The sequence below is a fragment of the Branchiostoma belcheri genome, unplaced genomic scaffold, assembly GCF_001625305.1.
Source record: "Branchiostoma belcheri isolate BF01 breed outbred unplaced genomic scaffold, Haploidv18h27 scaffold10, whole genome shotgun sequence".
Classification (NCBI taxonomy): Eukaryota; Metazoa; Chordata; class Leptocardii; order Amphioxiformes; family Branchiostomatidae; genus Branchiostoma; species Branchiostoma belcheri.
Window position 1 is genome coordinate 3,534,451 of NW_017802380.1, and position 26,529 is coordinate 3,560,979.

Consider the following 26,529-nt stretch of genomic DNA (forward strand, 5'->3'; position numbering starts at 1 on the left):
TTTTCACCTAGTACACAGACTGACATGTTTCAGTGGCGGTAGTTTTATATGAATGGGACATATCCTGTCTTTCTGAAAGGGAAGTTTTCTAGCTTTTTAGGTAGCTTCTGTTTTATTAAAAATGCAATGTTTTGTTCTAGACTGGATTTTCCACTGGCTTTGGAAAAGTCACAGTTTTGAACAAAACATTACATCTTTTACAAAACAGAAGCTATGAAAATCATATCTTATGTTCATTGCTACAATAACACACATGGGCATTCTCTACAATCCCTATTGAATGCTTCCACTTGACTGCCACAGAGCCGGAGACAACTTTGTTTGGCTCCTATGAAATTACTGAAGATTAAAGGTGTACATGGATCATTATTACGTTACTGACACGGTCGCTACAAGTAATCCCCACCTAACGCCCTTCGTAATTTCATTGTAGCTCCGCGAAAACCCCAGCAATGACGTAGGCACATAAATACACGGACTTGTGTGAAAATATTACCGATTTGTCCACAAATAAAGCCCGCAGTTGTTTTATTTTGACTGGCGGTTGCTGTGTTCGGTTGTGATTCATGCAGTAACCTGTAAATGTTTGTGCATTCTTGAACAGCATTTCGCAAATTCCGACCGGCCGCTGAATGAACAGCTTATACTTGGTTCACTGGTAATAAAGAGAGATGATTCGTAAGGTTGGGAGGCAAGTATTTCTGCCACGTTTGTTTGGGTTGAATCATCCTGCCAGACCAACTGCACACATTTCAGACTGTAACTTCTGTATATTGACCATGTCCTACGTGTAATCTTTCCAATCTAACTGGCAGAGAGATGTAGCTGTACCACTGTCAAGGAAAGTATGATCAAGAATTTACCAAACAGTATTTGTATAATTTAGTCTTGAAGATAGAACGGGTAGTATATTTTTCAAGACTGTTTTGGTACATGGAATTTGTAGAAGCTAATGTTAGCTAAAATAAGAAGCTGAAACAGCATTTGGGCACCTATTGAAGTTGAAAGTTTCAAAGAAACTGCTAACTGTAATGTTGTTATTTAGTTTGCCATTCAGATTCACATCACAAAAAGACACAGGGACTCAGATGTAGGAAATCCATGCCTATGTACAAGAAGGTGGACAATTTATTGAATGATGGAAAAAAACAATCAACCAATGAATATCAACTGCCACCATATACCGACTTAGTAGTTGTTTAGAGGGATGAGTGGTCAAGGGTCTCTAAGGGGGTTGCCAGACAACCTGATTTGATACAAAAAGGAAAAGTACTTATCAGAGATGCTTTTCTCTGCTATTTCCACTTATAAGACAGAAGGAGGCCCTCCTTATAACTGCAACACAAAGCTTTCCTTATTCTTTTGATCACCTACCGGCAAACCTCTAAAAGACCCTCGTCCTCCCAACATATTGGTCAGTGTAAAAACATTGGCAATAAAGGTAACAAAGTGTTAAATAAAATATAACTACTACATGAACTACCTTGTCATGTATAACTACATTGTACAGGTACTAATTGTTTGTAGAAATTCCACATAAAAATGGCCACCTAGGCTAGTCAAGTAAGTTTGAACGAAAGCGTACAATATAAAGCTTAAATACACCGGCTACCAAGAAAGAAGCGGAGAAAACTGCCTACCAACCCTGCAAGGCTAGTTCATTTTTTTACTATACATTTTTGTCAATGTACTAAGCAAATCTGCCTGCTAGGTTCGGGTTAGATATGATAATAAAAAGTCGTAGAATGAAGGGTTGCGAACCCTTATTCAATTATTACTGTACAGAAATTACAAAATGCGAGATCTCCATGGAATATTTCAAAAACAGTGCTGGAATCTCAGTCGGATAGTTTACGCTAGAACTTTCATGTATCGAGTTTCGTGTGTGGTAGAGAAGCTTCAATAGGACACAAGATCATGTTGTCATACCTTTGTACAGAACATAGCAATGGTAATAAAATCCATTCTTTGCTACATTTTTTTCTGTGTCCATGTTTTTTTCTCTTGATCACGAGCTCTCTCTGTGTAGAGGCTTACATTTTTTGTTAGAGACTTTGCTGGTAGAACAACAGTGGGGTGTATCATATATTACTGCCACATCACCGTTTTTTAAAACACCACCCTGTCCATATTCTCACCTCTACCTATGATTAAAGCATCTACCTGCTAGCTGGCATTAATATGACATTCTTTATCAAAATATATCTACTTAACTACCTTATTGTAGTAAAATATAGATGAAAATAAATGACATTGAAACTTTTTTCGTATCAAGTGTCTCGTCCCCTCATGTAGAGTACTGTTTTTGCGGGAATGTCGTTTTGAGGGGAGGGCTTTGTGATAGAACGACTGCACATGGTCAAACAAAAACTATAACACTACCATAACATAATACCTTTGTAGTTATACTGAGAACAAAAAAATCAACTGCTGACAACACATGCCATACTGGTAAGTATAAAGAAGCTAACTACAGTATATTTTTTCCAGAGGTTTAAATTTGGGTGAGCCGCACTGGAAAAAAATGCTGCCTTTTCTTACTGACAACAGTAGGCTGTTATTTCAAGCCCTTCTTTCCTTTTGTTTGTCCTGGCCTGATATTGTGGTGTTCTCCCAACGCGGTTGTGACAGTCCAAGGGTCGCACGCTTATAGATCTGCAGCCTGCGAGGGGGGCACAGGGGATGTTTACCGAATGCACCTGGCCTTCGAGTGTTTGTTTAAGATAGAGCCTTACCACGGGAGGCTCCACACTTTAGCATATAGCCAGCATTGTCGCTGCTACCAGCTAATGACAAAAATCTGCCAGACTTCTCCTTTGCTGAAATCTTGAAGAAGGGCTGAGATTTCGGTAACTCGAGAAGGAAACAATGACCCCAAATAAAGCCAGGCCCAAGCTTGGCTAATGGGAAACATAAGTACAGGCACAAGCCATAAAAAGTGGGACCCCATCGCATGTCACAAACCACACGGGAGCCTTGCAAGGAAAAGGAAAAAAGAATATTTCCCAGACAGAAACGCCATACATGCACCCAACAAGAACGGGGCTCACGCCATGGCTTCTCGAAAATAATTGGGCACTTTTCAAACGGCAGCGTATACCAATTATCTATGAGTTAGCACTATAAATAATAATGGCACAGAGTGTAGCGATATTGCTAATAATTCATCCTCAACTAATGGCGGTGACATCATTTGGAAGCAATGGTGCAGAGAGAGTCCAGAAGTATCAAAGTAAGGGTAATGCCGTCAGCAGGCCAAAGTTCCTGCCCCTCAAAATAGGGTGTCATATTTCAGTCTGCCAACTTCTAACAGCCAAATTAACTACTGGTAAGTTCAAATGTAGCTTTCCTGAAAGAAATCGTTGCCCTTTCTTGAAATGTTTTCATTACCGATCAGTCTTTTGCAAATATGATCAGGCAAATTGCAGAAGAAAAACCTCTTGTTGACTACACCTTTGTGAATACATTAGCAATATGCTCACTTTCAGTTTTAGTGGTCACGGATGTGCAGAAATTGGCTATCCTAACCCTTAACAAGGAAGTTCATTTTCTTTCTCGTAACAAACAAAAAATTGCTTCAACCCCAAGTCTATATACACAATGATAAACAACTGTGGTCTAAAGAAGAGCTTTTTTTTACCCCTGCCCAGGGACAGTCAAGCTTGGGACAAATTTTCGTGGGGAAAAAAGGAGACGTTTTAGCAACTGTGACTGTAATGTTAAAACTGCAACCTTTGCCGAAAAACATCTAAGTCCTTGAAATCGCATCCTTTTGGGACGTTCCCCCAGCACTTAGGCTGTTGCCTGACTCTCCCCTGGGATAGGTACCTGACAAGCTCACTGCACCAAACTCCCAGTTCTAAATCTCTCTTTCTCTTTCTCGCACAGTAGAATACTTCGTATCTCCAGCATACAAATATTTCTTTCAGTAAAGTGATCTTAAATATCCTCTCTTCTATGCAGTGCCAACCTGGACATTTTCAGAAAGCACCAAAAACCAAAAACCTATCTCACCGTGGAGGCTTGACGCTAAACCTAGCATATATAAAGCCAACAACTACCTCGTACTGCCAGAAATTCTCCACCACAATTTAAGCCAGCACTATTTTCCATGATAGCATAGTTATTAATTCATAATACCTCTTATATATTTTACAAATATATATAGTGACTTTTTAAAAACGTATTTCTAACCCTAAACTTCTCGGTAATGTTGCTTTCGGAGAATGCAGAGGTTGGGTGAGAAATGATAATATCACTGCATTTGTTTTGTACATGGTGTTTTCGTAGCAGACTGATTCCAGTGTGGAGGAAAGGTTAGGGTTGCTGGGTTGGTCCTATCAAGGCCAATTAGGTTCACTCTTGGGGCAGGACTAACTGGCAATGGGCACAACAATGGGCACAAAGCCAGGTAATTATCTGTGTTGTAATGAGATTACCTGTACCTGACTGAATCTCACATTTTGTTTCAGAATTGACGTTGTCATATAAACCCTCCTCCGAACACGTGGAATCAGTCCTGACGAAGTTTTGTTTTTTTGCACTAAGGCAAGGGAGAAGTGGTCAATGTTTGTGACACAGCATTAGGTGCAACATGAGTTAGGCTGGTAGCCATACGTTACATGCAAACTTAGGGAACAAGCTACACTGCCCTAGTCTCTTCTTCCAGTCATACTTTTTCTTAAGTGCATGCCAATCTTACGAGCTATCTGCATTCACTGTTGTCCATCTCTGTAGAAAAATAGGGCTTTCTGATTGATTCCCTGACAGTTGTGCTACTGCAAAATGACCAATACGGACTATATTTTTTGTTCTGCAAATTCTGGCAGGTCCACTTGCCTGCGTTCTAGTAGTAGTACAGGTTTGGTCATGGTCAGGCTTAGTGTGAGGGAGGATCAGATAGCCCTATTTAAACTGGGAACTGAGGGTTGTCAGCATACCGGTGATGGAGGCCTGGTCGGTGGAAGCCGGTGCGCCCGCCGCCACCGCGTGTTCCTGCAGGGCCTGGCTGGTCTCCACCTTCTCCTCCTCTCGCCGCTTCAGGCAGGCCGCCTTCGGGTTCAGGTTGCGCTCGCGGACTTGTCGCTCCAGGTCGGTAATGACCTCCACGGCCTGGTGCAGCGTGGTGAGCTTGGTCTGCGGCTTGTCGGTGTTCAGGTGTAAGGAGCACATCCTGCCCAGCTCCCGGAAGGCCTCGTTGATGTCGCGTACCCTCAGCCGTTCCCGGGCGTTATTCGCGGCGCGGCGGTCTCGCTCGCGCCTCTCTCGTTCCTCGGGCGTCTCGTCTTCCGGGATGGGGCCCTCGTCCAGCGAGGACGTGGGCGAGTTCACAAACGAGTCCCGTGTGGATTGCGACGGCGGGCGGCTCTTCTTGGGCTTGCTGTTCTGCACGGCCTTGCCCTTCTCCTTTCCTTCCTTCGCCTTGTCGTCGGACCTGGACACGTTCTCCTTGGTTTCCACTTTCTCCACCTTCACGACGCCTTCCCTGTCCCCCGACGCCACCCCGCTGCCCTGCAGGGTGTGGAATGGCTCCTGCGACTTCCCCAGGTCGGTGGATGACGTCACGCTCTGGGTAGGCACGGACTGGCTGCCTGGCAGGCTGCTGGACACCGCTCCCGGGCCCATGAGATGGGAACTCATCCCGGACTGGCTGAACTCGGGACCCTGCGGACCGAACGGACCTCCGTTGGCGGGGGCTAGGAGGCCCCCCATGGGGTGTAGGGAGCTTCCCGACCCCATCGGGGGTTCCTCGGTTGCAGCATGGTTTCGTAGGACGTGGATAGCGTCGTCTAACCTCTCCTCCACCCTGCTCTGTAGTGCGTGTAGATGGCTTTCAAATGGCTGACCTGGCGGCGAGGTCGGATTCCTGCTGGTCGGTCTGGACCACTGGCCGGTGGGGCCGGTCAGCGCCGGCGGAGACCCCGGGCCGGCTGGCGTTGACGGGTTGGAAGGGAAGCTGCTGCTGGTGGGCTCCGAGTAGATGGAGGCAAGGGCCTTCCCGAGCGCGTCGCTGGACTGCGAGGTCACGGCGGTGCTTCCCGACGCGGAGACGCTCGAGGGGACCACGGAATCACTGCTGTTGACTGAAGACATGCTGACGAAGGGGGAGCTGGAGTTGTGGCTGAGACTGGAGCCACGGAAAGTGTTCATGGGTGGAAGACTTGGAGGGCCGTAGCCCATCGAGTCTGGATTGTGGTGAATACTGCTGAAGGGTGCACCGGGCGCGGGAGGTATGTGTGAACTTGTTGATGTCAAGATGGAAGGATATGCTGACGGGACGCCCCCGGTACCCCAGGGGTCGGGAGAGCTGTGTGCGCCGCTAAAGTACTCCTCCCCGTACATACCCGACGGTTTGGGAGACGTGTAGCTAGGGGACGCACGGTTGAATTCATCTGAACTGCTAGGAGAGTAGACTGGAAGCCCACCATGCCCCGATCCCTTTCTTCTTTTTGCTGTACTGCTGGGCTCTGGAAGAGGTCTCCTCTGGGCTGGTGAACTGAAGGGGTAGAATGGAGAACTTGAGTTGGGACTTGCCAGGGGGACATCTCGGCTCATTCCTGGCACCCTGGCCCTCCGTCACGGGAAGTGGAGAAGGGTAAGGTGGAACTGAAGGCATGCTCCCTGAAGTGATGAACGGGGGCTGAGACTAGTCGTGGGACAGTCGGCGTTCCCTCATCCCCTCACTGAAAGGAGTGCCGTCCGGAGGGTACCCCCTGCTGCTCTCAAAACTTGGTCCGTGCGACCATGGACCACCACCGACCTCCTCCATGCCTGGTCTCATCCCCCTGGCCGGTCCATGGCCCATCTCCTGCATGCTGGAGCGTTCCCCCACGGCCCGGGGGTCGCCTCTGCCCGGTCCCCCATGCGAAGGGGCAAGAACATCGCACTGAAGTCCAGCAAATCATTCAGTTCTTTGTCGGTCCCCAGCGCAGCCATTCTTTCTGCTGGGTTCATGGCGCTCATTCAACTAGTCGCGGCCCCCAGAATGGGCCTCTCCTTCCGCTAGAAGTCCGTGCAAGATGTTCTGAAACACTCCTTGACTTCGGAGATCAGCTTTCCGGAGCTGTAAATGGCGCTCCACGGCCGTTTTGGACGTAGTTTTTCTGTGCTCGGGACACCTCGCCCTTTCCCTCGACACCCGCAAATGCAAATTATGCACCCTCCGCACTACTTTCGCCTGCCCCGATTCATGAAATAATTATGCCAGTTTTTTCATACACCTATTTATACCAAACCTGCTAAAATTCTCTACATAAACATACACTATAAAACATGCTAATCTTTGAAATACTTTTAATACTTATAGATGCTGAGGAAATTGAAAAAGTTGATATAACGATGCACGTTTAGTCAGGCGGTTGATTATGATAAGTTTGGGCGTGCGTCGAGGCTTGAGGCCCCACATCCAAGATGGAGGCCGGTGGAAACAACAAAAGGCAGGGCCTGCCTAAATTACGAGAACTTTTGCGCCGCCAACGGAAAGACTCCGACGTACGTTGGTCTCTGTTGACGATTTTCCTACTTCCTTGCGATAGTTTTGCGCCATGTTCCGACGCTCTATTGTAAATGTAACGTCTAATTCACAAATAGTATGCAATCTGGTAGGTCAATATAGTTTGATATGGTAAAAGCCCCAAATCGTCAGTTTGCTCCAAAGGGAAATAGACCCTAGTGTAGCATCTTTTAGCATCTTCCCGTGTCTACTAAGTTTTTTTAAGAAACTTAAAGAAATAAGTGTATAATTTCTTTCTGTCTTTGTTTTCCCTGGCTGTCATAAGCTAACACATAAGGACCAACATTTAGAAGTGGAATGCATATTCATCACTTCATGAATTTTTACTTCATTTTCCTGTTGTTATTTGCTAATCAATTGGTTTTTAGCACAATACTAGTAATTTTTCCGCTTCTGATTGGAATTAAAAACTAATCAGAATACTAAACTGAAGCACGATTTCTACGGAATTGCTTTTGTCCTTGCTCTTTTGAAAACTTCAGATTTGATTTTGAGCAAATTATTATCAACTTGCTCAGAAAAGTCAAAGTCAGGGGGAGAATTTTATACATTATAGAGAACAATTGTGCAGTGGAGCTATGGAAAATAAGATTTAACAAGGACATGTTAGGTTCAAGCAGTGTTGGGAAAGTCTCAGGTGTTGCAGGACGATAATTCTACCCTTGAGAGTTCTGAGTCTATGCCAGGTCAAGCAAAGGAAAACCTCTTCCGACACGTTCACTCAAGAATTCTTCAAGACAAGAGTCCTTCCACCTTGAGTTCTCAGTCTGAGGTGAAGAGAGAAAGTTAGAGGAGAAGCGTTAATTGTTTTTCGTCACCTGGATAAGAGTATTTGTCTGTCGCAAGTGAATTTGTCAAAATTATTTGATAAAGATATTCAGTTAGCTTTGGCGTACAAGTTGCTCCAATGATATTTCCCCAAGTAAGATTCTTCCTGGTTGCTTAGCTTTGGAATACAAGTTGCTCCAATGATATTTCCCAAAGTAAGATTCTTCCTGGTTGCATGATTATAACTGTCCATCAATTTTTGATGTGCAGTTTTTCTGTTATAGTGTTCAGATTTTCAGTGTCACATACTAAACAGTCAATACACAATGAAATGTTTTGGAAATGAAGAGTATTTCCTCTTTGTGTATGTTGAAATGTAAACAGCCTGGTTGCAAATGATATTGTGGTCTTTTTCAATTTGTATTGAATTGATGCACTATATATTCTATGGTGTTATGCATTGACAGAAATGAAAAAGGATGTTTTTACTAGATACAGTATCAACACAGATAGGTGTGTTTTCAATGTATATTATCAAGGATGCAAGCTTTATAATCTAGATCCTCACTCACATCCCACACTTGTGGTTGTTATGCTACAAAGTGATGTAAAATGCCATATTGTTGCGCACACAAAAATCCAAACCTCAGAGGAAACTTCTGTTTGACTGTAGCGCTAATCTCCTTAGTAAGAAGTTAGGCTTTCATATTCTAATAGTTATTATGATTTATACACTGTGAAAAAATGGATTACCTTGTAGCTTTCAGGGATGTGCATAATCCATTTCCTGTTGTGAAAGCGCAGTGATATGCAAATCAGCAACAAAGTAAGTTTCAAGAGACACGACTCACACTTGACCTTGCTACAACAAGGTTTTCCACCGAGGTAGCGCCAAATTAGAAGGGTTCAATAGAGTTTCTAGAGGAAGTTATTGTTCTCTAGGATAAGTCAAAAATCTTTTGTGATTTTTAATTGGAATTTAGTAGGGTAATGGTTTTTACTACAAACTCTAGGTTAGATAAACTTGTAGCTGAATCTAAAAAATAGTTTTCAAAAATCTTTTGAAGGTTTTGAAACATGGTCAGATTTTTACTAAGTTTGAATTCCTAGTAGTAGCTGAATTTCAACAATAATTAAATAGAGGCAGAATTTCAAGAACATTTCTAGAAAATTTCTTGGAGGCAGGCATTGACGTAATATAAGGACTGCAGAAAATTAGGGAGAAAATTTAGCACAACATATATTCTATATAGGGAGAGAAAATACACAAGGAATGTAGAAAATTTACAGATTTTTTAAGGAAAGAAATACACAAAGTTCAACTCACCACAAGTCTATTTCCTGGTCTTTCATTCTCAAAACAGACCAACATCCATTGACACCTCTTTCCTAGTTCTGTTAGTTTCATTCATTGATTCATATATTTGCAAACTCGCATCCAAAGGCATTGCATTACTGGTAGCTCGCAGTATGTAAAGAGGTAAAAAAAGTCTAGTTTATAGATCTATCTACTGTTTTTGTGTACATTACTGAATACTGAGGCATTTGACTTCTTTGGAAGCAGTTGATAACGTCTCATGTTTTTTAATCATTCGTGATACATGTATTTTGGTTTTGCGACCTGTAGAAATTAGGTAAAAGTAGAAATGCGACTTATTATATTAGCGACTTGTAATCACAGGGCTATAAGGGACAGGTACCACACACAATCATCACTACAGGTGATTTCACAGATCCTATTTTCCCTGATCCTCTTGTCTGATGCTTTAGACAACTAGATTGCACAAACTGATCAGGTGGACAAATCAGATTTCCTGCAACAGATAAGGCCCAATCATCTCCCACCATTGATATGTTAATCATATTTCTTTGTATATCTGTACCAGGGAACAAAAGTATTTTTGATGAACCGTTGTGATGGAAAACATTCAGTGTTTTGGAGGTACTTTATTGTGTGAAAACTAACTGTGTAGTAGAGTGTGCAAATAGTTACTATCTTAGAAATACATGTAGTGATATACAGTAACTGTAGAAGGGTAAACAACTCAAGTGTTGAGACTTTGTGACAACACAATGCATATTCAATGGTTTGTACTTGATTGTGGATAAGATAAGGATAGGAACTGGGGTGCAAGAATCATTGGAAAAAGTAGTGTTTTGATGTTTCATTTTTTTGTGAAGTTTTATGGAATTTCACACTCAAACCAATTTTTCTGGGAAGTATTTGATTTGGTAATATGTCAACCATTGAATTTTGTAATATGTGATAAAACTTGTAAAATTGTTTGGAGGCTGAAAAAAAAACAGTAACACTTTTCTTACACTTGCAATTTTTCATTTAAATTAAATCACATACAACAAGAGTAGGCCACGGAAATGATAACTTATTTCCCAAATATTGGGAGAGTGGCTCACTGACGAATTTGCTTGTAAAAATCCAGAAATATAGCAGAGAGAACATAGGCTCTGACTTTCCATCAAAGACGCAAAACTTATTTGGGAAACAAGCGTTGTTTATGTGTAAGCCAGGGACCATGTACTAATATGCCACCATGATTCATACATACTCTGAGCCTGATATCTGATAAAACTTGTATTGTTTGGAGGCTGAAAAAAAACAGTAACACTTTTCTTACACTTGCAATTTTTCATTTAAATTAAATCACATACAACAAGAGTAGGCAACAAAAATTGACAACTTATTTCTCAAATATTGGGAGGGTGGTTCACTGCCGAATTTGCTTGTAAAAATTCAGAAAAATAGCAGAGAGAACATAGGCTCTGACTTTCCGTTAAAGACATAAAACTTATTTGGGAAACAAGCGTTGTTTATGTGTAAGCCAGGGACCATGTACTAATATGCCAACATGATTCATGCATACTCTGAGCCTGACTCATTAATTGGCCAAGAGGTATCATTTTGGAGGCTGGGTCATGGGGTGAATATGTTGTTCCAGTGTTAATCATCTGACCACTTCCTTAGTATGTTTATGCTTCTGTGTCAGGAGTCCATATAACATGCTAACTTACCCATGGAGCTAGAAAAGAGTCTTTTAACTCCATGACTTACCCAAGAATGTCATTACCTGGACCTACGATTTTTGTCAACACAAACATTTCGTATGCACAGTAATTAGATGGAAATCACATATAGTACTTAGTCAGAATGTAAGACTAAGGTTTATACTAGTGTATTATAGGAATAGGATACAGGATATTCTTATAAGTTATACACAGCCGATACTTCTCTTACCTTGCGTACATTTTCTATCAAGTGCAGGTTGTACATTAGGAAATCCCAATGTACCCTACTGTATGCCCTACCAACCTGATGAAATTATTTTCAGAACTTAAGTTTTGTATTTTGTACTATCTGATAATCATATCAAGTATTCAAGATCTGAGTGTTTCTGTTTGTGTAATATACAGTATATTTCACATAGCGTATATATCAGTGGAAAGCAAATTTATGTGTACATGTATTACTTTGCAGAAGAACAAAAGATCTATATATGAAGAGAGGCTCTATATCATACAAGCCATTGTTTCTTTCATTGGCTATCTAATGGTTTAATCATTGCTGTAGACCAATCAGATGCCTCGCAGCTGCCACATCATGATAAAATGGCTAATTTAATTTTGTCTGCTAGAAGTACAGTAGCATGCTTCACCATTTTTCGTTGGTTGTACACTGAAAAAAAAAGTTATGTAGACATTTCTCAATTTTTGTTACAAACCATAATGCTTACAACCAGGAATATTTGAGTCTTTGACTGTAACAAATCATACATGTTTAAGAATAAAAATTACTTCTTTACTATTTTTTACTATTTTTTTCAGGGTATTAAAGTTGGAGCAATTTTTTTCGTAAATCATAAAATTCAAATCATATATGTAGCTAGAAAATCTAGCATACTATTTGCTAGGAAATTCTAAAAATGACAACTTCAAAATTTTTTTCCAGGGTAACTTGGAGCAGCCTGACCTGGAGTTTGAATATGACGATGCCGACAGACACCAGGTGGAGATAGCAGGTCGGTTGTTTATTTGTTTGTTTGTTTACTTGTTTATCTCAACTGCGAAGGTGTGGAAAGGTTGGTGTAAACAAGCATGACAGGAACGTCACTCTCATGTACAGGAGTAACATTTTTGTGGTTCAAGGAACTTAGGAAGGGCATGGGAAGTATGTGATGTTTGCAGCACAATACCATGTTAACAGATCTCGTAAGGGTGAAGACACAAAAATGTCTAAGAAACTTGATGAGTTAAAAAGGGGTTAAACATTAGCAGTCTCAACATCAGTATCAAGAAAATAGAAGTTTTTCTTGAATTGGCGTAAGGACAACTTACTATTTTAACCATTGAAACAAAACTACTTCAGGATATATTATTACCTCCGGGGAAGGAGACATCCTTCCGCGAGGAGGTTTTACTATTGTTCGAAACATTTCTGTCAGCAGCTGTTTCTCGCGATCGGCTGGACGGATTGGTCTGTTGTTCGGTGTACGTATTGCTATTGGGCTGCAGATGATGCAGAACGTTTTTGTTTAATTGTATATGTGTTTATGGGCGTCGAAATAAAAGGTTTTTAAGTGCTCCGGACACCCCCGCCATGCTGAAAATGGAATTTACCATGTTGTTAAGGAATGGGGAGGTTTCAGTTTTGGGTCTTACCATTTAAAAGGGGTCAAACAGGGGGGTGTCTGCTTCCGATATGTATTTTGAAATATTATCGCAGTTGTATCTCGCGTTGGGGTAGACTGGACTCGGTGTATGTTCTTCTAATGGGCTGTAGATGGTGCAGGTTTTTTTGTTTTTATTGTATATGTGTTTTGGGGCGTAAAAATCTGAAAATCGTCGCGCGCGGCGCTGGGCTGGCTGCCAGCGCAACTTCCGGGTGGGCCAATGGGTCAGGGGTCAACGCCCTCTTGCGCAATCTTGGATGTTTTCGGCGTATAGTACGACTTCTTAACTTACAAATACCGTGGTATACTGTCTCAGACGTTCTCGACATGCATTTTTACCGTGGGTACATGGTATGGGCTGCAGATGAAAATGTTGACCAGTCCTGTATTAACACAACCAGGAACGCTAAATCTAACACATAAAATTCAACACCATCAACTATACAGAACAAACAACATGGAAAAATATACAATAAAAAGCCCGGAGGTATAAAATCTCAGATTTTACTTGTTTAGATTTTAAAATCAAGTTCTAATTGTGGCATGTTACATTTGTTTTTAATTAAAATTTAAGTTTTCAAACGATGATTTATCTCAATTTTTTGCATGTCAACGCATTGTAAGAGGCATTATACACGAAAGAATTCTCTATATGGTAGACTTTACATGTTTATAAACCTGTTTCCCGTCCTGTTTGTTTTCCTTTGTTTGATCTGATGCACAACACAGACATAGCAGCCACTCATGACCTCTGACCTCTCCCAGGATTCCCTTCAACCATTTGTAATTGTCTGTCTTGGCTCAACAGAATTTGTTTGAACCTTGAACCCAAACATACTTGCACATATGGTCCGTACCGGGTGTTCGGGTTTTCCAGGCAAACTGAAAATGTCCTTATTTGCCGATCAAGCAAGGAGATACTGTGATACACTGGAGGACAGAGTTTACAAAATACAAGCGTTGTTGACTGTTCACTGAGATTGAACAAGACGATAACCTTGGTTTAATCAGATTAAGCTGTTCCTGAACCATTTTTCAAAGCGAAAATTGACAGGAAAGCAAGCGACAATATACTGTGGCTTGAGAATTACTAAGTAGTACCTTCAATACTACAGTTAAATTCATGTCTTAAGTTGTCATTTTATATTGTGTCATTAGAATGATTTAAATGATGTGTCTTGAAGGGGAACAAGGATTTTTATGTGTGATTCGAAAAAATGCTGTCATCTGTAGTGCCCTCTCTATATCTTTCTATGAATAATAGATTCACGCCAAACCATTTGTCAAGGATTCCAGGCTGACTCTTCCAGAAAAGACACATCTCCTGATGGTTGTAAGTGCATGCTTTTAGAGTTCTGGGCCGCTTTAACACAAACGAATGGTTTGAGGCACTGTTTGGCCGTTTTATTCAATTTTCTTATCAGTTTTGACTGAGGCAATGTCAGAAACTAGACTTGAAATAACACAGCTGTTGAAAATGTGGTTGTATGGGAAAGATATGGTACATAATTTTGTTATGTTGTATCTTTGACACTTTGGGTTGGTTCCATTCTGCCATTTTTCAAGCCCACGACTTAGAGGCATGATTGTGGGTTTAGGTTTAACAGTAGTAGCTCTTTCCTGAAAAAAAATCAACTGACTGAGAGATGACAATATCTGCTCTTCAAAAATAAAAAGACTTGGTGTGGAAAATAAAAATGTAATTGAGACTCTTAGCTAGCTTTGGAAATATTTCCATAGACATACAATGTAAAGACATTTTGCCAATAAAATAGGGAAACCTAAATTAAGGTTCCCAAAGAAGGACTGTTGTGTTGTACTTTTCACTGAATTTAAGTCAGTTTTACAAATCCCAAAAGAATTTTGCAATAAATCACCCAACATCAGGTAGTTCTTTATGCGAATAAGTAGCTATGGTTTGAGCAAATGCCTTGTCTGCTTCGTGGAAATGGCAGATGTTTTATGACACTCAAACAATGTAGAAAAACAACGTATCGACTTCAATAAGCCCGAGCCAACCGTAATACTGAACAGGGCCTTCCTATCCCACCCACATACAGGAAAAAAATTCCTCTGGGTATAATATTTCTCGGAGGTGTACCAAGGGACGCGGGTTTTTCACTCACAATGTCATTATTTCTCGCTGACTTTGTTGTTTTATTGATCGTTTTGTGCCTCTAGCTGAATTTATGGCCGTCAAGCGTGCATAGATTATGCAAGCAAATGGAAAATAAACAAACAAACAAGCAAAAAGCAAAGTTAAGTATGTAAATGTACATGTATCTACGAATGCAACATAGAAGTTGTATGATCAATCATGAGGATATAAAAGACTCATTTGCACACTTTTCACATATATCATTGTCAAGTTGGGAACCTATCTATGTCAATCCTAAAGGGGTTTTAGGGGTAGCGTGCTTTGCTATAAAATCCTACTCTTCATATGCCGGTAAGTCGTAAAAAATTCATACTAGAAATGATTGGAGTAGGATCCGTAGTAAAGTCTTACATAAATGATTTATAATGTCGTGTAAGTTTGGGTATACTTGACAATGACAGTCACTATTAGGCACAGTACCATAATGTACTCCCATGATGTTACACAGAGAAATTTGTTTATTGTCTACAGATTTCTTCTGTATATTTCTGTTGTAATTCTAAGAACTATGGATAGTTATGCTACTATGTACACTTCAAGGTTCTAGGCACTATAGGTCTTACTCATAGTTTATCCTTCTTCTTACCACCTAACCCCATAACTTAATACAGAATTGATAGCCAACTGGATTGTTCAATGCTATGAACGTTAAGACAACTGGACTAGGTACTGTACTCATTTTTTTCAGTCCAGTGAGGAAATACGATTTTCCCAAGGACACACCATTCAGGCCTGCAAGGGATTCAAACTCAGAACCTTTAGGTTAATGACAAACTTGCTACCATATATAGATGCAGCAGCAGTAAATTATACTTTTCGTTGGTGCTGTTCAAATACGTAAAGACATTTCCCTGGCATCCGCCTTTTTATTCTGAACACTCCCTGTTACATACTATATTTCCTGTCTTTAGAAAAATTGTCTAATATTACAAATGATTATCGTTACATAACCTCTGCATGTTTTTTTTTTTTTCAGAGCTCTACAGTTACACAGAAGAACCAGAGTTCACGCAAAACAGAAAATACTTTGAAGAGGATTATCAGCAAAGAGGTAATACAGATTTGGTGCGGGTTGATGTTGCTTTGTGTTTTACTAACCAATTTTGTGACTACTGAGCCATGAAATGACCTTAGGAAGTATAAGAGTTCATATACATTGTACCATCGTCTAAGTACAAGCATTAAAGGAGTTAGTTCTCTTCAGTGGATTGTAAGTTTTTACTGCAAAGATCTCATAATTAAGCTTAATACAAAATATGGACTCTTCATTTTAAAGGCGTTCAATGTGGCAAACAAAAAATATTCTAGATGAGGAAATCTGTTTAGTGTTGACATTTACTGTCATTTGTTTGCACATTTTTGTCATCATTTCATACTTGAAGTGTTTGATTTAGCCCCAAAACAAGCTACATGAGGCATCTCTTTATTTGTTTGTACCACCAATAAATATCTAAAACCAGCCTACAATATGAAACAAGCAATCAAATTGTATCAGCGACATCACATTTTTGCCTCACAGATATCAGTAATAATGCTATGGGGTAGGGTTGAATCAACTCACTGCATCAATTCAAAAGAATAAAAAGAATGACCAGAAAATTGAATTTGAAAAATCCAGTTTTGAAAGTGCCATGGGTTAGCCCATGACGAATGGTGTAGTTCGTGAAAACAAAATTAGCGTCAGAGAAAAAAATTCAATGTCACTCTTGACTTGGAAAAAGGGGGAGATTTATTCTCTGCCCTTTTTGACCTCACATCGCCATAAATTCTCTAACAAAGCATGCAGTTTTTGTTCATTTTTCATATTTCGCACTTGACTGGCTCTTGGCTAGCAAATTGGGTTCCTGCTTGAATAGGGTTTTTATCTATATCATTAGGTTATCCCTGTTTTTTATACATTGTGCTATACTTATAAGTTATAGAAAAGCTTGTCAATAGCCAGCCAAAATTTTGGAGTATGATCTTGATTATTAGAGAAAATTGGGTGCATACTTGAAACTGAGTAGGATTTTTAACTATATCATTAGGTTTTATAGAAAACTTGTCTGTAACCACCCCATATTTTGGAGAACGATCGTGATTATTAGAGCAAATTTGGTGAGTACTTGAAATTTGGTGAGTTCTATACTAAATTGGACTTTTAACTATATCATTAGGCTTGGTGCAATTTGTTTTTCCGGAAAGACTTTTGTACGCCCAAATTTTGAAGTGGGATGTTGATTATGAAAGCAAATTTGGTGCCTACTTGAAATTGAATAGGATTTTTAACTAGTATATCATTAGGTTTTTCTATGAACTGTGTTACAGAAAAACTTACCTGTATCTATAGGCAGCCCAACTTTTGGAGTACAATCTTGAGTATTAGTATTTTTAGAGCAAATTGGGTGCCTACTTGAAGTTGAATAGAATTTTTAACTATATCGTTAGGTTTTATATAAATTGTTTGTCTAAAAGCTTGTCTTTAGGCTATAGCCAGCCCAAATTTGGGAGCATGATCTTCCTTAAAAAAGTATATATTGTGTAAGAGAAAGAGTCTTTACATTGGGGTGCCATATGGCATATCATAAATGGTCCAAAGAAGTATGAATGAAAAGTTCTTTCAGGCTAGAAAATTATTATATTTCATACCTCTCGTTATAGAAACTTTTGCCTGTGGCTAGCCTAAATTTGAAAAGAAATCAGAAAAGTATAATATTCATCATAGTACGGCTGTCATAGTATGATTATGATTTCATCCATAGTAAGAGCATGGTAAAGCATATCAAATGATCAGACAAATATAAAGATGATAAATATGAAGATTTTTCATCCAAGAAAATTGTTGAATTCACAATCTTAAATTAAAACCTGAATCAGTTTCATCACATTGTGTAATGACATCTCTCTAAAATTTGTGCTTTTCTCTATAGCCAGTTTTGTGGTTCTTGTTATTATAGAAAACGTTGTTGACTTTATGGTTTATGCAAAGCAAGAAAACCTTCCCGGTTTCTGCAGACTAACCCCAGAGGGACTGGGACATTGGCCCCCAAGCTACACCAGAGCGTGAACTAATTAATTCTTGTATTGAATTTTATGGCTGTTTTTAATCCTTCCACACCCCACTGCAGTATTGATATAATGATATATCCCCTCCATAATCTATTTCTACCAAATTGAATAATCAAAATGAAGCTAGTGAGGCCCCCCTAAACTCCATATAGCATATTGATTTTTTTCTCCTTCATTCAAATGAACATGATAATATCATTTTAATACATGACACTTGATGAATAGAGTTATGTGATCCGTTTTGCATTATTCATGAGTTTTCTAGACCTTAGGGAGGCCTGTCTGGTGAGAATAAACTGGATGGAAATTTATAATTATATACTCCTAACAATGTAATCTGTAAGCTATGCATATACTTATGAATGCTAATGCATACTTAACAGAGTGGAAGGACTGCTAAATTGGCAAAATTTTCCTATTGTTGCAAATGTATATGATTTTGAATTTTATTATTTCTATAAGGTAATAAACATTACTTGCTATTACAAAATGATATTTTCAGTCTTATAGATAGTGTAAATATGAATTGCAGGTACTGGTATATGTCTTTTTAAATATATTTTGTGATTACTTTACTAGAATTTTTGTTTCTTACGTCTTCTTTCCAGTTTGTTATAATTGTGTAATACAGGGGGACATGCTAGGAGGGGGGTGCTAGTTTTTGTCCCCCCCTTTCTTTGCCATTATAATGTGATATTAGTCAGGACTTCTCAGATTGTACCTGTGGTACCTTTTAAGTACCAAAGCTTTGATTCGCCAGTGTTGTTAATTAAATCATCTCCCATCCAACTGTGCTGCAACCAAGTGGAAAATTCTGAATCAATTACAAAGATTACAAACTTGAAGGTTACATTAAATCCTCTGTTGCTGGAAAATACATTAAACCGTAAAACAAGGAAGAAACAGAAATGTGATGCCCCAAATCTTTGCAACATTGCTTATATAGTACACAGTTTTTATGTTATCCACAGTCTAGATATGAAATCCATAAATTTGTAGTGGTATGTATATTTTGATTAATTGGTTATTTCATGCTCCAGTCCCAGAAAAATGGACGGTAATAGACTCGGGTCTGCAGAAGATGCACGTTCTCCGGCTTCTGAACGGTACGGAGGACACCCGGCGCGAGCGGCGAATCCGGTCCATGCGGTCGCTGCTGTACCTGGCCCAGGGTAAGTCCTGGCGGATCCAAGTGCGTGTGTTCTCGACTCTGCTAGGATTTGGCGCGGCTCTGTGCCAGGATTTGCAGGAGACTCGCTGCCAGCCACACTGCCTTAAACTGCAAACTCCTTACAAGTAACTTAAATGGTTAGGCCACACCTATTTGGTTTGTTGGTTTTCAGATTTTTGCAGTAAATCAATGAAGTGGGCGGGTGAAAATGAAAAAAATGGCATCCTGTGATTCCCCGAAATGCTACTGTGACAAAGTCAACATTTTAACTTATACATTTTACAAATGTAATCAAACACTGCATTGATAAGTGGAAAAACATTATAACAACAAGGAAGAACTGTTGGTCCTGATATGTGAGCATTTAGGAATTGATTAAAGATCTGAAGGAGTCAGGAAAAAAGGAAGAAGAACCATAAACTTAATTCGTGTGGCCTTACAGTTACTTCAAAAGAGGAAACATGGCATTTCAAAAAAATTCTTTGTGACAAACTCACAAAGTAATATTGAAGAGATATGCTTCAAAAAGTTGAAATTTGATACTGATTCATGAAAAGTTCAATGTGTAAGCTGTAACTTCTCTTTTTCTCATGAAAATGATCTTTAAAAGCTTAAATTTAACCTAACTGAGGCCTGACAGCAAAGACTATATTTCTGGGTGGGCAAAAGTCTGACTGTAGAGAACAGAGGGAGTATGTAGTATACGTACTCAAGTGTTTATATTTGTGGCCCTCAAACGCAAGTTGATGCTGTTAACAGCTGCACTTGTGGCACCCCCGGTGTGTGATACATTGTACAGGTGGAAAACTGAAGTCTTAAAAAATGAAAGAAAACACTTGAACCAAGTCAGACCTTTGCCTGAAAGCCGAAACTGTCTTCAGTTGTGTTGCTACTACAAATATGTATTGTTTGAAATAGCAAACTCAAAGATACCACTCTAGATGTTCACATTGCAGGAGAATTAAACAAACTTGTTCAAAACACAACAATATTCGAGTCAAAAAAGTCTTTCTTCCAATAGATTGGCTGTTCATTTTTTTCCAATCTTAATACATTGGCAGAATGATTAAACAACACATACAAAACTTGAGGGGTTTTTATCAGTTGATAGCCTGGATGCCCTCTTGTGTGCCTGCCAATTTGTTTCTTCTAGTCCCTCCAGATGTAAGAGTGGCTTGTATTAGCCTTGTAGCCAAGGTATATCGTCGTAAATGTGTGGCCTATCATCTGCACTAGCTCAGGTTTGCAGAAAAAAGGATTTCAAGCCCTGCATATCAGTGATACATACTTGAATTTGTTATTTGAACCATTGATAGAAAGCCTGGAATAAAAGATGATATACTGGTACTTGTTTATAGTGAACTACACATATCAGTGATAGTTAGTGTGGGTGTGTGTCCCTGCAGGTGTGTTCGGAGAGTGCGAAACGGAGGCGGACCAGCTGAAGTGGGCGCGGCACAACGTCTTCGTGCTGTACGACTGCGGCGTCTTCTCCGCCTGCGTCGAGCTGCTCAGCATGGAGATAGAGTCAGTGTGGTTTGGTTTAGTTTGGTTTATTACCTTCGCCAAGAAGGTTATGTTTTCAGAGGCGTTCGTGTATGTGTGTGTGTGTGTGTGTGTGTGTGTGTCTGTAAACACGATAACTTGAGAAGGCTTAAATGGATTGACTTCATATTTGGTAGGTGGGTAGGTCTTGATGAGACCTCGAAATGATTAGATTTTGGGCCCCCTAGCGGCTTCTAATGGTACTGCAGCTGAACTTCCGGTTTTGATATCTCGTGATCTGGACAAGCTGGGGTGACAAAATTTTAATGGTAGGTAGGCCTTGTGCTCGGGAAGAAGTGACGCAAGTTTGGGCCCCCTAGCGGCTTGCTCAGGAACTACAGGGACATTTCTTTGAAATTATTCAAAAGAGGATAATTCAAGAACCGGTGGACGGATCTTCATGATTTTTGGTATGTAGGTAGCTTATGTGACGCTTGACATAATTATGTGACAATTATGCAAATCTGGATGTAATTTGCATAATTAATGAGGAAATTCTATAAATCAGCTGCATTACATTATAGGACTATTCAAGCTTGTGACATGTGAAATTGAGAATGAGAGAAACACAGGCAGATATTGATTATGTAAATTAACACTTAATTTGCATAATTATTGAGAAAATGTTATAATTCCATAATGGTTACTGCCTGGAACTTTATACTTGGGGTATTTAAAAGTTAAGTGAAGCTGAACATCATTAAACATAACTTATTCAAATAAGGACCTCATTTGCATAATTTATGAGGAAATGATAGAATGGCTTTCTTTATTAAGATAAAACTGTCTTTTGATGGAGAATATGATCAACTGATATAATTTATGCAAATGAGGATGCTATTTGCATAATCAGGAGGAATCAGCTTTGTCAGTCATAAAGATTAACATCATTTGGCGAAGGTATGAGATCGTGGGACTCTAGTTTAGATCTCCATTAGTGAATGCAATCACTAGTTTTCCTGGAGTCTGCTAAAATAATACAAGATATAACAACAGAATAAACTGAACTCAAAATCACAGTCAAAATGATAGAAATGAATGTGTCAGTGTGGTTTGGGAGCTGTTCAAGTTTTTTTTAATCCTCAGTTAGTGTAGTACATAGTTGCTGTTCTTCATGTGGTCCTTAACATTAATACAACACTAGATGATACACAATCTGAATGAAGTAACACATACATGTACAAAATATCAGAATATAGATGCACAGACAATTAACAATAAACAAGTAATATAAGAGACAACTTGACATGAGCTCATATACGCCAACTATAAAATGATCATTCCAGTTTTAAGACATTCTGTACAAAAGCGTTTTTCCTCAGCATTTGTTCAGGTTCTGGGTTTTGGAAGGTTCGTGATTTCGAAGCGGTTGAAACTCTACAAGGCTGTTTCAGCTAAGCAAAGCTCTAAGAAAGCAACAGTCATTATTGATTTATTTGCAAATGCCACAGAGCCCTGTAGCCAGTTGAAAAGAAACATATGGACGGTTTGTTGCGTAATACAGAAAGCTCTGTAAAACCTTTCCAAGGAAGTCCACACAAGTCTGTCCTGGGGCCATATTTGTGATTTTATTTTTCTGCCCGTGAAGGTTTTATTCTCAAACAAACTTTTGTTTGTGGTCTTCCATAAGCCTTAATCTTAAATGGAAGTGAAGACTTTAAAAGCTTTCAAATTTAATCCAAATACAAGAGAAGTAATTGGTGTTTTCCATACCAAGGCATCGCTACAGATCAAGGATAAAGCCATGAGATCTATTTGCACATATTGGCTTGCCTTTGTTACATAAAGGCTTTAATATAACTTCTTGTGGTAGATTTATGTACATTACGTCATTGGCCTTACTTTATAATGAAACATGAGACTAGATCAGATGTTTCAGGTTACGATTTCTTTTTGGCTTGAGTATAAACATACCCCAGACACCACCTTCCATTTGTAAAGGTGTTTTCTTCCCTCTGTGTAAAAGAATCCTGGTGACCTTTTGGGGGTGTCAAATTTCCAATTAGTTTGGCCGTGATCAAAACCTCAGGGCTTTGTTGCCCTTGGCAGTGATCTGTCTTGTTCCTCTCGAGGTGAGAGCTTTAAGAAAAGACTAGAGGGCTTAGAGCCGGCTCAGGACCATATGTTCAACCGCAAACACACCGCCGCTTGAGTATCGGCCTCAACTTTGACTCTCCTTTGTTCTAGGAACGGCAACGCGCAGGCCAGCGCTCTAAGGAAGCCCGCGGTCTCGTTGGCGGACAGCACGGACCTCAGGTATCGTTTTCCCCCGCAGACGCCTTTGTTTCACCTGTAACAATGCCCGCCTGTCCTAATCCGTGGCCTCGCAGGTATTGCACACATGTAACAATATATCTAGTTACTAATTACAAAGGATGGAGCCTCACCTTGAGCGCTACAACTCATGCATTGTTGTCTTTTGTTTGACTGTCAACAATGCCTGTCCAGAACACCTATTGGGCCTGCATTCTTGTGAAATTTTGTTGGTTATTCGCACTTGTAAGGTGTTAAGGGTGGTGTAGTTTGTCATGTAATGGATACACCAGGGTTTGTTGTGAAGGTGAGGTCATCTGGTGCTGGCCACTTTTTGCAACTTAATTTCCTTTAAATGGACAGAATCAGAGGTTGGCCTTTGATGTTCAAAACATTTCAAAGCAGCAATGTGGAAACTTGCAAAGCAAATGTGATATTAAAAATTGTATAGATAATGCAATATTAGATAATTTTAATATTTGCTATTGTTAGGACTTTTTGTCCATCAGAAATTGATTTGTTACTTTTATTACTTGTTTCTGTTACAAATTTTATACATTTAATTTTTCAAATAAAATCTGTGTATCCCTGTCAAGTGCAATGGTAGGCACAATCTTCCAGAGGCAACAGTTACGATTATTGATAGACAGAAGTTCAAATGTGAACTTAATTCTTTCCTCAGTACAAAACTTTTACAGAGTTTTGTCTTGGTAGCCCGGCTTCTCATTAGCCTGGGTGGCATCCTCCGTAGCCAGCAACATTAGGGAGCTGGCGGAAACTACGGAGGATGGCAACCAGGCTAGCTTTTAATACTGTGTGAGAGCTAAAATAGATAAAAAAGGGGTATGATGATGCTGATATGTGGTTAGATAATGAATGTATGAATGTGTTTCTCTCCCACAGAGTTGTCCTGAGTATCCTGTACACCATGGTAGAGACCATGAGGGTCGGATGTGAAGCAGACACTCAAGAACAACAACATCTCAGGGACATGTTCCAACGAGAACTTGGTTAGTCCACACTCCCATAACTGTCAAAATTCCAAAAGTCCACACTTCCATAACTGTCCACGGTTTTCAAGGTGACCTCTTCCTTGTAACCTTGAACTTGTAACACAATGAACATAAAATCTTATCTTCCATTGTGTATGTGTGTGTGTGTTTGTACGTGCATGTGTTTATCTGTGTCTGTCTGTCTGTGTATGTACATATATGTATGTATGTATGTATCTGTATTTCTGCTATTCTCATCATCAAGAATCCTATCATCCCCATACATCCTCAGCACTGCTACTACTGCCTGCCATCTCTGATTGCACATTTATTGATTAAACGTCACTTCCACACGTTAAGTGACAACATTAAAATTAAATAAGACATAATAGACATGTCATGTACTTGGAGCAGTCACTTGATACCCTAAGGCCACACTGGCTTGATTATATGAATGACATCTGTGCACACATCAATTTTCACCCATTTCCCGAAAAGAAAAATTTGCAACCTCACTGCTTCTTGAGGTACTTGAAGGATGACAGAGGTCCAAAGGAAGAAAGAAGATGACTGTCATTAGAATATAGACATATACCAATATACAAATCATCCTTTAAAATTTTGCGGTGGCAGCTGTCTGTATTACACATAACAACCTGTTGCCTACACAATTGCAGCTACGATATACTGTGAGTTGGAAAGGACAGCAGTAAACCATCAAATACTGGTGGCAGACTGTTGAAGCTATGATAGGAATGTGAAAACAGAGGACGATGTTCTTGTGTTTTGTCTATACATTGCAGGAAGAGTTGTTTTTAATGTAAAAACCTTGATCACCTGCACTCTCTTTAGTTGGACATGAAAATGTAGCTAGAAAATGTGTTATTTTCATTGAAAATAGCTACATAATGTGTCATTTTCACCCAAAAAGGGGCTTTAAAATGTGTCATTTTCTCTACAAAGTACTAGTAGCTATAGAATTTGTCATTTTCATCAAAAAGTAGCTACAAAACGTGTCTTTCTTTTTCACTAGAAAGTAGCTACAAAATGTGACATTTTTTGTAAAAAGTAGCGACTCTTCCTATCACCTATATTCCTTTTTAAAAGATGGGCCTTTGTCATGTTGTAGCCGTGCCTTGTAACTGTGTCACATTGTGGTAATTAATGCGCATCAGCAGAGGAAATTTACTGCGGTCAGGTGGGCAACCTGTTGTACCTTGTCCACATGTCGCACATGGTGGCCCCTCGGTGGGGGGTGGGGGGCACGTAATAAATGACACCTCAGCACTCAAGGTTAGGATTAGAAAAAACACACCACAGAGACCAGTGGACCAGGGAATGCAGTAATTTGTTTACCGTAGCGGCCACGGTTAACGTAATTATGTGGGGACCCATCGGTCTTGCTCATCGCGTGCGGACTGTGTGGTAACAGTCGTGATCAACTTGTCGAGGATTACTGTTCACACACGGGCGGTATGCAGATCTTTTGTTGGGACGTGTAAGGTGGTGTCCTCTGGTGAGGCTACAGAAACCAATAACCCAGCTGCAGAGATGGGGGATCAATTGACCAATACCCCATCAATCAATTTCAAGAGGAGCAATGGAAACCGGCTTCATCGACGGTTCTCGTCATTTCTTTCCCTCGCGCTCACGTTTTACCCTCGCTTTGCGCTCTCCGATTGGAAGGTTTTAGGGCAATTTCGCATGCTCGCCGGGAATCGGCATTCTTGTAGACTTTTGCGGGAACATCTGGTTGGAGCCAGTGACGTCAAGCCGGGTCCACACCTGGGCAAACAGCTCACCTTTATGCCTGCTGAATAGTAAATAAACAGGGGCGAGGTCAGGGGGTGGAGGAGTGAGGAAAGGGGCAAGCCGTCAGCCCTACAGCCACAGACTTCAACACCCAACACCTCAGAGCAATTGCCTATTATAAGGGAGGACCTTACATTGATCTCTGAACCCCAAGGTCGTCAATCAACTTGTAACAAACTGATAGATTCAAGGGTAGGAGCAATAAAGGCCTGGGCAGGGGCGGAGGGGTGAAAGGTCGCTCCTACGGACTCATTTGCCACCATCCCGAATGGCACCTTTGAACCGGCTGGCAATAATTGCTCCCGGCACTCCGCAGCTCTGACACAGGCACACACGGAAAATTAAAAACTATAGGGGGCCGATTGAACGGCCAAGATTAGCCCCATTTCTGGAGGCGGGAGTTACTGACCCCAGCTGAAACCAAACGAGGTATAAAGGAGGAATAAAAGACTCACACATCCGCCCACTGGCCAACTCTGAATGGAGTCAGAAATTAGGGATTTTCTGGCAACCTTTTCAAGTCAAATGTTGTAGATGTATCTCATGAAGCGTATATTTGTTAAGTGCTATAAAGAAATTAAGAT

At 40.2% G+C, this 26,529-nt stretch overlaps 2 protein-coding genes across 2 annotated transcripts in view; one reads left to right on the forward strand and one right to left on the reverse strand.

The window, feature by feature from the left end:
* Nucleotides 1-1,091: 1,091 nt before the first annotated feature.
* On the reverse strand, nucleotides 1,092-6,752 carry LOC109470602 (transcription factor 12-like). The gene has a single exon (XM_019769602.1). The coding sequence runs from the start codon at nucleotides 6,553-6,555 to the stop codon at nucleotides 4,906-4,908; it is 1,650 nt and encodes a 549-aa protein (XP_019625161.1). The 5' UTR covers nucleotides 6,556-6,752; the 3' UTR covers nucleotides 1,092-4,905.
* Nucleotides 6,753-7,376: 624 nt separating this feature from the next.
* Nucleotides 7,377-26,529, forward strand: part of LOC109471444 (striatin-interacting protein 1-like) — a 31,053-nt gene continuing 11,900 nt past the window's right edge. The window contains exons 1-7 of the mRNA XM_019770767.1: nucleotides 7,377-7,491; nucleotides 12,246-12,315; nucleotides 16,101-16,175; nucleotides 19,213-19,344; nucleotides 20,750-20,870; nucleotides 23,076-23,144; nucleotides 24,045-24,151. Of these exons, the coding sequence (XP_019626326.1) occupies nucleotides 7,411-7,491; nucleotides 12,246-12,315; nucleotides 16,101-16,175; nucleotides 19,213-19,344; nucleotides 20,750-20,870; nucleotides 23,076-23,144; nucleotides 24,045-24,151 (655 nt within the window). The 5' untranslated portion in view covers nucleotides 7,377-7,410. The remainder of the gene's footprint in view (nucleotides 7,492-12,245; nucleotides 12,316-16,100; nucleotides 16,176-19,212; nucleotides 19,345-20,749; nucleotides 20,871-23,075; nucleotides 23,145-24,044; nucleotides 24,152-26,529) is intronic.